The sequence below is a fragment of the Microtus ochrogaster genome, linkage group LG2, assembly GCF_000317375.1.
Source record: "Microtus ochrogaster isolate Prairie Vole_2 linkage group LG2, MicOch1.0, whole genome shotgun sequence".
Classification (NCBI taxonomy): Eukaryota; Metazoa; Chordata; class Mammalia; order Rodentia; family Cricetidae; genus Microtus; species Microtus ochrogaster.
In genome coordinates this window covers 54,281,868-54,293,721 of record NC_022028.1, presented here as the reverse complement: position 1 = coordinate 54,293,721, position 11,854 = coordinate 54,281,868, and the positions used below count along the sequence as shown (strand labels likewise).

The window sequence follows — 11,854 nt, the reverse complement described above, 5'->3', positions numbered from 1 at the left end:
GTATATTGATACAAAGTTAAATTATATAGAATATTGTATGCATGCATGCTTCTACCTCTGCTTAAAACAAGTTTTTATATATTGATATAAATTTATTATATTTCAATGTACATTTCTACCTCTGATCAAGATATTTATACATCATTTACATTTGGAGGTCATTGTCCTCATTTATTGCACAGTTGTTTATTGTCTTAATCTTTAAGTTGTTTAGGTATTAAGAATTATAGATCAATAGTCATCTATGTTTGTCATACTTATAGTTAGACTTGATTCTGCATGTAGCCTCTGGTTCTCAGACTTCAGGAAAGGGTGAGAGTTGGGTGCTCAAGTTTAGAGTCATAGGAGCTGCAGGTAATGAAGTAGAGAAAGGGGCAGGCAGGGTGCTGGACGGCGTTGGACTTGCATCTCAAGCAGGGAGTGACCAGATATTTTCTACTTAACTGTTGATAAAGTTTGGCCATTTTCAATTATGTCATTTTATGAAGTGCAGTGATGAAAACCATTGTGGTTAATATTTGAGAGTCCACTGTCTTCTTTACTCAGGGAAAGAAGTATGTGTAAAGTGTGTAGGGTGTGTGGGTAGTGTAGTGTGTGTAGTGTGTATGTAGAGTGTGTAAGGTGTGCAGGGTGTGTGGGGTGTGTAGGGTATATAGTATGTGGTGGGAGTGTAGGGTGTATAGTGTGTGTAGGGTGTATAGTGGGTGGGGTGTGTAGGGTGGGTGGGGTGTGTAGGGTGTTTAGGGTGTGTGGGGTGTGTAGTATGTGTATGTAGGTTTAGGGTGTGCAGTGTGTGTAGGGTGTTTAGGGTGTGTGGAGTGTGTATGGGGTATGTAGTGTGCCTGAGAAGGGCCAAGCTTCATTCCTGCCACTTGCATTCAATCATGAGGAATGAGTGGGGAAGAGACTAAGGGACCCACAGGAGAGCAGCCCTAGGGGCTCAGGGTGATAGAGCTGCAGGTAGGGAAAAGCCCAAAAAGGGGGAAGACCTGTTTGTCAAATGAAGCTTGGAAGGTGTAGATGTGTTTGTTAGTGATGGCATCATAGAAGATGATAGCTCCATGGTCATAATCCACATAGACGCCCACTTTCGTAAGACAGATTGGGAGATTCTTCTGGATACTGCAGTTGGTGATTGGCTGACATCCAGAGGACGAGATCCGCAATGCCCACAAGCAGCATGGCTCAGAGTTCTGAATCTGGGACCCCTGAGGCAACTCGGCGACCACGCCCACTATGCCAAGCATACCTGGGGGTCCCTGGATTTCCACCTCCCACACCACACAGCCTGAGGAGAGGCCTGGGGAGCCCCTCACACAGTGGAAAGGATAGAGTTGTCGAGGTTTTGCCTGAGTATTAGATTTTCCATCGATGACATACAAGCTTGCTTTCTTTAGATCCTGAGAAAAGGTGAGGTTTGGGTCAGCTGAGGCCATGTCCAGGGTCATAGGTACTGTGGAAAGATAAAGAAGAGTGAAGAGGGATAGTTGCAAAGCAAGTCCTCCAGCATCCTGCTTTTGAGCTTCTCATGATGTAGCTAGAGGGAGAATTTCCCCTTTAAATTAAGAATCCATGTCCTCAGAGAAGACTTCTGCCTGTTTTTTTTGTTTTCTGAGAAGGGGGTCTCATATAACCCAAGCAGGACTGAAATTTCCTGTGTAGCTAAGGACGATCTTGAACTTCTCATCTTTTAAACTGCACCTGCTGGAATTATAGATGTGGGATACCATGCCCATGCTCCCTACACCCCTCTCTCCAGGACCTCTCCCCACTTTCCATCCCCAGGCCTCAAATTTAGCCCCTGATTTTAAGAGGTTCTGTTCTGTGGGTGCAGAGGGAAGCTCCCCCAGTCCACGTGGTAGTAGAATCATTTCGTACAGAGGCCTTGAATCAAGGTCATAAAACCCTGGACAATTTGGATCTTCTAACAATGAAGATATGTCTTCTCCATTTCCACATTTCCTGGTTCTCATATGACAAACAATTGGGGCTACTATGAGAGGTCAAGGTTCAGCTTGATTTTCTAAAGCTGGGATCACCACTAGTCTGACTTTCTAAAACTGAGTTCCTGGGGCCAGGAGGTGACTCAGCTGACAAGGCATGAGTCCCAAGCCTGACACCTGATTTCAATCCAGAAACCCATATAGTGTCAGACTGACTTCCCCACTCATCCTTTGACTCCCACACATAGGAACATGTGTGCATGCGTGAGTGCACATGATAGAATGGAATCCCTCAAACACAGGAGGACTGAAGAAGACCTCAGAGACCCTTGATGTGTCCCACCCTTGTATTAGGGCTCAGACACTGAATGGCAGTTTATCAAAGCTACAGAGTCTTTATCTGTCCTATTCAAAGACTAGAGCACCAGTGGTCCCAGCTCTGCTAAGGTTTAGAAAGTGGGAACATTTTAGCCCCTCATTTGGTGTTGAATTTCAGCCTTTGCTGCAATGATAGTTTTCCTCTGCTGTGTGCAGGGCTTGGGGAGAGATGATGGATGTGGAAGTGTGCATTAAAGCAAGTGGTCAGGGTCACTGGGGTAGGCTAGGGGCATGACCCAAGCAGATCTTACCCATTTCTGATCTCCAGACCTGGCTAAGTTGCATTACTGGGGGCCAGGGGTGTGGGGATGAAAACCATAGAGAAAGACAGTGGTAGGAACTTCTAAGGTCTACCGGAGGCATCAGAGTCAAAGCAATTGGAGAAGAGCAGCATTGGGTGAGAATAACCACCACGGGGGCTTGTCTTCTGTTTTTTTGGAGGTACTCGTTGCCAGGCATGGTAGTGCATATACCTCTAATTCCAGCACTTGGGAAGCTGAGACAGATCTACCATGAGTTCAAAGGCAGTCTGGGCTACATGAGATTCTGTCTCAAAAGCAAGCAAACAAAGAAAGGACTGAGGAGGTGGTTTGGCTGTGCAGGCATGAGGACATGAGTTGTGATCCCCAGCATCTAAAGATAAAATCTGGGTGTGGCCCTTGCACACCTGTAACCCTGGGGCTGAGTAGCAGGGATGGCTGGATGGGAATGGGCCTCGATAGCAAGACAGCCCACACTATCTAGTGAGCTTGAGGTTCAGTGAGAGATCTTGTCCATGAAACTAAGGAAGAGTGTAAAAGAAGATGCCTAAGTCTAGCCTCCATGAGTACACATACACATATGCACACACGCACTTACCACATAACCACACACATGCACAATACAGCACACACATACACAGCACACGAGCACACACACACAAACTACACACACGCACAAACATACCACACACACCACACACACACCACAAACATCACACATGTGCATGCATACCTGCATACCACACACACACCACACACATGTGTACACATGCACAAACACACATCACACATGCACATGCGCGCACATGCACACAATCCAGCCAGAGGGAGAGAAGAAAGAAAGAACTAATAAAAGACAAGGGAGATGGCTTGGCAGGTGCAGATACAGATGTTCCCTAAGCCCAAAACTCATAAAATTTTCATGTAAGGGGAGAACACTCTTCACAAAATATCCTCTCATCTCCATGGTGCGTAAGTATAAACATAAATTTTAATCAAGAAAATAAAAATTTTAAAGAGAAAATGCAAAGGGTTTGGGGGGAGCGAGAAGGAAAGAGCAACATCCAGGGGTGTGCAGCCCACAACTCTGATGTCAGTGTGCACAGAGCCCAGCTCACAGCCAGCTCCTCCTCCAGGAACATAGGGAAAGGGGCCCAGTTTTGCTCCAGAGCAGTGCTGAAGAGGGTGCTGTCCCAGAAAGAGGGTCTCGAAGTGAAAAGGGATGGAATAGGGCTGAGCATTAGGTCCTGCTGAGCTGCAGAGGCACTAGGAGGGTCATAGACCAAACAGCAAGGTGCACCTGCACATTAGGGGTTTCCTGTTGGGGGCTAGGTCTTTCACAGGGAAAGTTTAGCTTGGGAAGCAGAAGAGGAAGATGCCTGGCCCTCACTCTAAGTCCACCCATCTCGGGCCCCTGAAGTCTGTACAATTACACAGTCCTTCTCCATCCCTCCTGTGGGAAGCCTTACTTGTCTTTCCAATCTTTTTTTGTTCCTGTATTTCTCAGGGGAGCTTGGAGCGATCAGGGTGTTCTACATGTTAGGTAGCTCTTCCCAGGGTATGGTCTATAACTTTCCTCTGCTGTATCAGAGCTGTGAATGAACAGAACACTTTGACCCACACACCTAGAGGTCCCTTGCTTCCCTACAGAAAGACCTGTGTGCCAAGCAGGAATCCTACCTGAGCTGAGCAACTCTGAGTTATTCTTCTGTAACAGGAGCCCTAAGATTTGAGAGAGAAAACAAATTTTAGGTTAATAACAAGTGGTTATAAATTAAAAGTCATATTGGGGATGAGCAACTGATCCTGGCTTTTATCCTGACTATCCTCAAAGCTGAACCAATCAGATGACATCATTACAGGTCTTGTCCCTGTGGGTCTCAACTCATCAGCTTTGCTGGGCTAACTAGGGCTGTTGGTCAGCACAAGCTACTGAGCCTTGTGCAATGAAGAAATACACCTATAAATTTCCATTTATAATGAACACTTTTAATTAGTTGGGGTGTCACTATGATTACCTAAAAGTACAATAATAAAATAATTCTATAAGCTTGTTCTTCTTTGGTGTTCACACACACACTGGACCTTTCATCCTCAATCTCCCATTGAGAAGACATTTTTATTCTTCACTTTCTCCAAACACCAGGTTATGTACACACTTACAGTTCTTCATGTCCTTTATATCCAGGCTGTTCAGGATTGTGCTTTTATCTTCCTTCCCTTCGGTTGTCAAGTTGACTGTGAGGAGAGAGTGAAGGAGATGGAGGGTCAACAGAGGTTAAGCAGGCAACAGGGACCATATCGTGAGGCACTGATTGCTGATGTAGGAAGATGTGGTACTGGGATTTCTCTCGTAGTCTCAGTGGACCAAGAAGGCAGCAAACAGGAAGAGCTGCCCTTGGATCTCCCTGATGTGGCTCTTCAGTACAGCCCAGTCCAGAACAGAAATATTGGAGCCACAAGCATAAACCACTGGATTTGGAATTTTCTAGATGTTATTTTGAAACCCTAAAAGACCAGGGCATGCTGACACTCAGGAAGCTGACACAGGATGATGACAACTTTTAGTCCGCAGTACATAGTGAGTTCTAGTGTCTCAAAAGGAAAGGAAAAGGGAGCTGGAAAGAGGCCTCAGTGGTTAACAGCACCAGGGAAACCAGTTCAGTTCTCAGCATCCACTGAAACTCCAGTCCCAGGGCACTGGCACCATCTTCTGACATCCATGGACACCAGGCATATATATAATTCATGCACTCAAAACACCCATACAAATAAAATAAATAAAACATTTTTAAAAGAAGTAAATGAAATGAATTTAAATAATATGTTTTCTTTAGCTCAGAATGTTAAAACATACTGTCATGTCCAATAAAGGTTGAGTGCTATCTGGGCACAGTGCTTTGTGTTCTAGACCCAGTTACTCAGAAGATCACTGTGGTCTTCCATAAGAGACTACCCTGGACAATATTTCTGTTTGCTTTTGTTTTCATTTCTATATTTTATGCTCCATTTTAATATTATGTCTTTTAGAGACAATGTGTATTCTTTGGGCACACTATGTGTGAATGCTGTGTTTTGGTGCCCAGGGATGGGTACATGTGATAAGCAACAACCAAATTGGTAACATACTTCTAGTCCCATGTTCACCACCAAGTAAACAAGGAAAATTTCTGAGCTAAGAGGTGCTTTGACTCTGGGGATGTAGCTCAGATTGCAGAGTGCTTGTCAAGCAAGCATGAAGTCCCGCATTCTATCCTCAGCATTAAACCTAATGAAACACAGCATGAGAAATTTCTGCATAATGGTTCTATGAAGGTACTCAGCATTCAGCCTGGGTTCTGAAAGGCTCAGGGGCTGGCACCAGAGGTGTCAGGCAGTATCTAGGTTGATGAAGAGAATCCTGAGGCAGGTAAGCAAAGGAAGTGGCAGACACATCTTACCTGTTAATTTCTTCAGGCTTTCTATGAGGGACTCGTGTCTTGCTTTTGCTTCACTGACTTTTTTCTCCAGGTTAGGAACTGGGGTTGGGTTGTGAAACTGAAATTCTTTATCCCTGTGAAGATATGTTGATCTGAGTGGTAAGTTTCGGGATAGAGAGTGGGCAGGAAGGACCTGGGAGCTCGTTCCTGGGGAGGAGGCAGAGTGATAAATACAGTCTAGAGCCAGGGAACTGAGTGTCAGGGGCTGTTGACAGAGGTTTCTGTCCTGCCTGGTCACACAGCCTTTCAGTCCCAAAGAAACACACAGAGGTCTACATAAATCATAAACTGCTTGACCTATTAGCTTCAGGCTTCTTATCAACTCTTATAACTTACATTAACCCATAATTCTTGTCTCTGTTAACCATGTGGTTTGGCACCTTTTATCAGTGAGGCATTCTCATCTTGCTTCATTTGTTTCTGGGTGATGACTGCAGAGGTCCCTTTCCTCTTCCCAGAATTCTCCTGTTCTGGTCACCTCACCTCAACTTCCTGCCTGGCTGCCCTGCCTATACATCCTAACTGGCTACTGGCCAATCAGCATATTATTAAACTAGTACAACAGATAAAACTTTGTAGGATATAAGACCATTGTCCCCCTTCAGGGAGGCCAGGACAGGCATGCAGGGATGAATGAGATCAGACCCAAGAAAATATGAAAATGAAGATGAGAGATGGATCAGAGAAGAGAGGATGGACAGGAAGTAGGAGGTAGAGTAGGAAACCCAGGGTTCACCCCATTGACCAAGAGGAATGTGGGAGAGGAATGAAGCTGGGAAAGAAAATACTGATCTTCTGTGTGATTATTTCAGGAGTCTGAGCAGCCAGGAACAAACAAATGGCCTCAATACAACAAACTGGTGCTCAAGCTTGTGCCAGTTTAATCTGCATAAAACCTAAGAAAGTAAAAAGTAATTTTAGACACAAAAGAACAGAGTTAATCATGGCTTCTTGGTAGCCAGCATTTTGCTAATGGCATGCTGCATCTCCTTTAAGAGAGGTCTTTCTGATTCAGCAGTAGCATAAAAACAAAACCTGTGCAGTTTTCAAATGGTGGCTTTTTGGGCCATGCTGCCAGTACGAACTCTAGCTCTTTCAGGAGGCTCAGCCTTTAAATGGGTTTTTTGGGCAGTGTGCTACAAGTTACTTGGTGACAGCATGGGCCAACCAATTACCAGAGTTGAGATGGTGAGTGTGGCTCCCACCTAGCAGTCTCAGAGGCAGTAAAGAACTTCCACCATGTTGGACTGAGCAAGCAAGCAGGCAGAGCCTTGTTTGTCCTAAGCAATGCTACCACTTAGGTTCTTAAGAAGCACTTAGCATTTTAAGAAGTCATCCTATTCAGAAAAGGATTACAAATATGCAAAAAGGACATATTCAGACATAAAAGACCTGTAAATGAGACACAGTGTATTTTTAAAATGTACATAGGCTTGGGAGAGAGAAGACAAAGTGTATAGAGAGTTATAAAAGGAAGTAAATGGTTTATAAAAAACAAAAGTCTTTAAAGAGATGGAGTATAGACTGTCACAGAATAAAGGAATAAAGATAATAAAATAAATATTAAAAAGTTATAGAGTAAAAAATTAAGCCACATAAAGATGAAATATTCACATAGAGTCTGGATTATGTATATTATTGTGTTTTCTTTGAAATTTTTGGCTGTGAAGGAGCTAAGTACAGAGACACATTTCATTGTATGGACTGCTAAGTTAAGCCAACATAAAGGTGTCTTGACTTCAGAATTTGGGTCTAAGGATTTGTAGCTTTGGAAAAGAGGTTCTACTTTTGTATCCACAGAGGATGAGAACCTGTGGATTGTTTCCAGACAAATGTGGTTTGATAGACCACCCAAAAGTTTTCCATGAAACCCCCCCTCAAAAAATACTTTTCCAACAAAAAGCAGGAAGCTGATGGAAATAACTCTGCCAAAAATTCCCAAATATTGTTTATAAATGTTTCTTTACACTTAAAGGGGGATATGCTATAGAGATTTTCATTGGTATTGATCTTGGATTATTTATATAATTTTAAGGACAACTTTGTTATATGTATTTTTTTTTTTTATTTTCGAGACAGGGTTTCTCCATAGCTTTTGGTTCCTATCCTGGAACAAGCTTTGGGTGACTGTCTAGGCAGTAAGATGTCTCTCTCAATTCTAGAGTTCTGGGACTTGCTTACCATGCACTTCCTGTTTACTTAGGTAATATTACATCATTATGGAGTCTTTGATGGAGTTGAAGAATAGATAGTTATAGTTTTCCCTAGTTATGATAAAAGACGAAGTAACCATAAATATTGTAACTATAATTCTTGCTTGATACTTCTTTTGTTATATGTAATTTTACTATGTTAAAGTTAAAACTTTCCTTTTAATTTAAACAGAAAGGGAGAGGTGATGTGGGAATCCCATCTGTATGCTGTGAATACCATTGGTGAATAAAGAAACTGCCTTGGCCTGTTGATAGGGCATGGTAGAACTAGGTGGGGAAAACTAAACTGAATGCTAGGATAAAGGGGACAAAGTCAAAGAGAAACCATGGAGCTGGCACCAGAGACAGTCATGTTGGAACCTTCCTGGTAGGCCACAACCCTCATGGTAAAATATAAAATACTGGAAATGGGTTACTACTAGATGTAAGAGCTAGCGAGCAATACACTTAAGTGATTGGCCAAGCAGTGATTTAAATAATATAGTTTCTGTGTGATTATTTTGGGAGTCTAGGCATGAGGGAAAACAAACAAGCGGCTTCCTACAACAGATCAAACCCATGAAAATATTGAAATAAGATGAGAGATTGATCAGAGGAGAGTTGAGGGACAGGGAGTAGGGAGGTAGAGTAGGAAACTCAGGGTTCACCCCCATTGACCAAGAGGAATGTGGGAGGGGAGTACATCTGGGGATTAATAGGTTGCTCTAAAGCTGGGTGTTGGTGACAAGAGCTGTGCCCAGCAGACCACATGCTACTGTGGCCAGCTTGGTCTTCCCCTCCTGCAGCCTAAGAGTTTATAGACAAGTTATTGGAGGATGTGAACATATTTGGTTACATGTTGAATGCTGTATGTGTGAGTGAACCAGAAAGCACAGTGCACTTGGGATGTCTATCATACCTGCCCAAGATGTCATTGATGCCCTGGAAGAGAAAGAGAGAACAATGTCAGAGCTTGCCTGAGTCATAGGCACCAAGAAAAGGTTCAGACTCAGCTGGAGGCAGAGTGAGAACACCCCAGTTTCCCACCCTGTCTTTCCTCTCTCTGATTTCTGTCTCTGCTATCTCTGTCTCTGTCTGTCTGTCTGTCTGTCTGTCTGTCTCTTCCTGCTCTTTTTTATCCCCCCCATTCCATTCTGAACTGCTACCCCCAAAAGTCCTGATATAGTTGGGATGATGTTTAAACCTCAGGAAAAAAAGAGTGAGGAGAGAAGAGTGACCTTTGGGAGATGGGTGTTGCCTCTGATATAGAACCAGGGAGCTCAACTTCGCAGTGTTAGGGACAAAGGTGGAGTGCCTCTCCATGGTTCTTTAAAGAAAAAAAAAACATAAACAAAAACAGAAACCAGGTGTGTTAGTCCTGGCACTTGGGTGTCCTATTATTCCTCCCTCTTGGTTTTGTTTTTTTGTTTTTATCAGAGACAGTTTAATGTATCTCAGGCTAGGCTCGAATTCCCTGTGTAGCCAAGAACAGTCTTGAACTACCGAATCTTCTGTGTCTGACTCCTGAGCACTGAGAGGGCAGGAATGCACTAACACCTCAGTCCTCCCCACCAATTAATTTTTACTATTTTAAATCTAAATTTAAAAATTAAAGTATCGTAAGTACAACTTTATCGATTTAGTAGAACTAACTACATTTTACCTCAGCAATTGATGATTAAGTATCCAAACAGAGATGTGTAAAATAAGAATTCAAAGACTCAGAACTAAAAAAACCCATGAATATGGAATAGCTCATAAATATGTCTAAAGAGGCTGAAATCATTACATTTGGAGTATTGGATTAAATAAATTGTTTAAAGTGTTTTTTATTAATATTACTTTTATCTGAATTTTTTTTCCTCCTTGGCCTGGAATTTCATTTGTGAACATGTTGACTGTGAACTCACTTCTGCCACCCAAGTGCTGGGATTAAAGGTGTACCACTATGCCTTATTTTTTGTCTTTTTAATGTAGCTACTAGAAATGTAGCTTGAAATATAGTTCTTTTCATTGCATTTTATTTTTAAGATTTATTAATTTTTAAGAATAATCTAAAAAATATTTTATTAATTTAAATATATGAATATATTATGTATGAGTGCTCAGTCTGCTTATATGCCTACATGCCAGAGGAAGGCATCAGATATCAATATAGATGGCTGTGAGTCGCCATGTGGTTGCTGGAAATTGAACTCAGTATCTCTGAAAGAGCATACAGTGCTATTAACCAATGAGCCATCTCTCCAGCTTTATTTTTATTATTTTTAATTTTATTATTTTTATTATTATGTTGTCTGTGTGTGGGCGTGTAAATAAGAATGTAGGTACTCTACAAGACCAGAGTGATCAGATCTGATGGATCTGGAGTTACAGAAGGAGGTCAGAGGAGAACCTCTGAGAATTGGCCTTGTTCTTCCACCGAGTGGGTCTTGTGTGGCAAGCGCCTTTGCACAATGAGTCTGAGAGATGCTTTAAAGAAGCACATGTGTCCTACATTACAATTCTAAACTGTGAGCTGTGTGTAGGGGCCCATGAAAGGAGATAGGGAGATCAGTAATTCAGTGTTACCCTTGGTCACATGACCTTTGTCCTAACACTGCCAGGCTGCCTGGGCTGTATGAGATTCTGCCCCAAAGAACACGATTAAATGCTCTAGAAGTTTTTTTGGCTATATTTCTTTTTCTTTTCATCTTTTCTTTTGGTGTGTGTGCGTGTGTGTGTGTGTGTGTGTGTGTGTGTGTGTGTGTGTCCAGGCTGTCCTTGAACTCTAGTGGTCCAGGGAAGCCTCCTACCTCGGGAGTGCTAAACTTACAGAGGTGAGACACCATGCCCAGCTGTTTGAGATAGTGTCTTGATCTTTGTTCATGTTAGCCTTGGACTAGCAACAACCCTCCTGCCTCAGTGTCCTGAGTTACGAGAGGAGTTTTGGTTAGGTCAGTGGTTCTCAGCCTTCCTAATGCTGCTAACCTTTAACACAGCTCCTCATGTTGTGGTGACCTCCAACCATAAAACTGTTTCCACTGCTACATCATAACTGTAAATTTGCTACTCTTATGAATTGGGATGTAAGTATCTGATATTTTCTGGTGGCCTTAGGTGGCCCCTGTGAAAGGGTCAGCAGATCCTCCCAGAGGGATCGAGACTCACAGGTTGAGAGCTGCTGGGTTAGGTGAAGCAGGGTAGTAATTGGTAGATTAGTTCAGAAAGGCAATAGAAAGTAATAAAGAAACCACACCTCATACATGAGACTTATTAGGAGGAAGGGGATGGTGAGCACCGGGCCTTGGGGTGGAAGAACATAGAGAGGAACAGTACATTATGTTGGAGACAATACAAATGGAGCCTCGTGGAGAGCAACAGGCTTCCCTTTGAAACCTGGACAGGAAGGACCTTTATCAAAAGTGACAGCTTCAAGTAAGAAAGGTAAGGGTCACGGATTCTACGATGGGGTCCAAAGACGCCTCAGGCAAAATCCCCAAAGAAAGGAAAGTATCTGACATTTATGTCCTTTCAGGGAATGGTAAGAGTTTCTCAAAATTTCATTTTAGGAGACAACATGGAGGAGTGAGATATTAGGAGCTGTTTGGCCATGGTATAAT

The 11,854-nt window shown here is 42.8% G+C and overlaps 1 protein-coding gene across 1 annotated transcript in view; it reads right to left on the bottom strand.

The window, feature by feature from the left end:
- Positions 1-932: 932 nt before the first annotated feature.
- The window catches only part of LOC101988744 (E3 ubiquitin-protein ligase TRIM31-like), a 93,456-nt gene continuing 82,534 nt past the window's right edge, over positions 933-11,854 (bottom strand). Inside the window, exon 7 of the mRNA XM_005360476.1 lies at positions 933-1,453. Coding sequence (XP_005360533.1) covers positions 933-1,453 — 521 coding nt within the window. The remainder of the gene's footprint in view (positions 1,454-11,854) is intronic.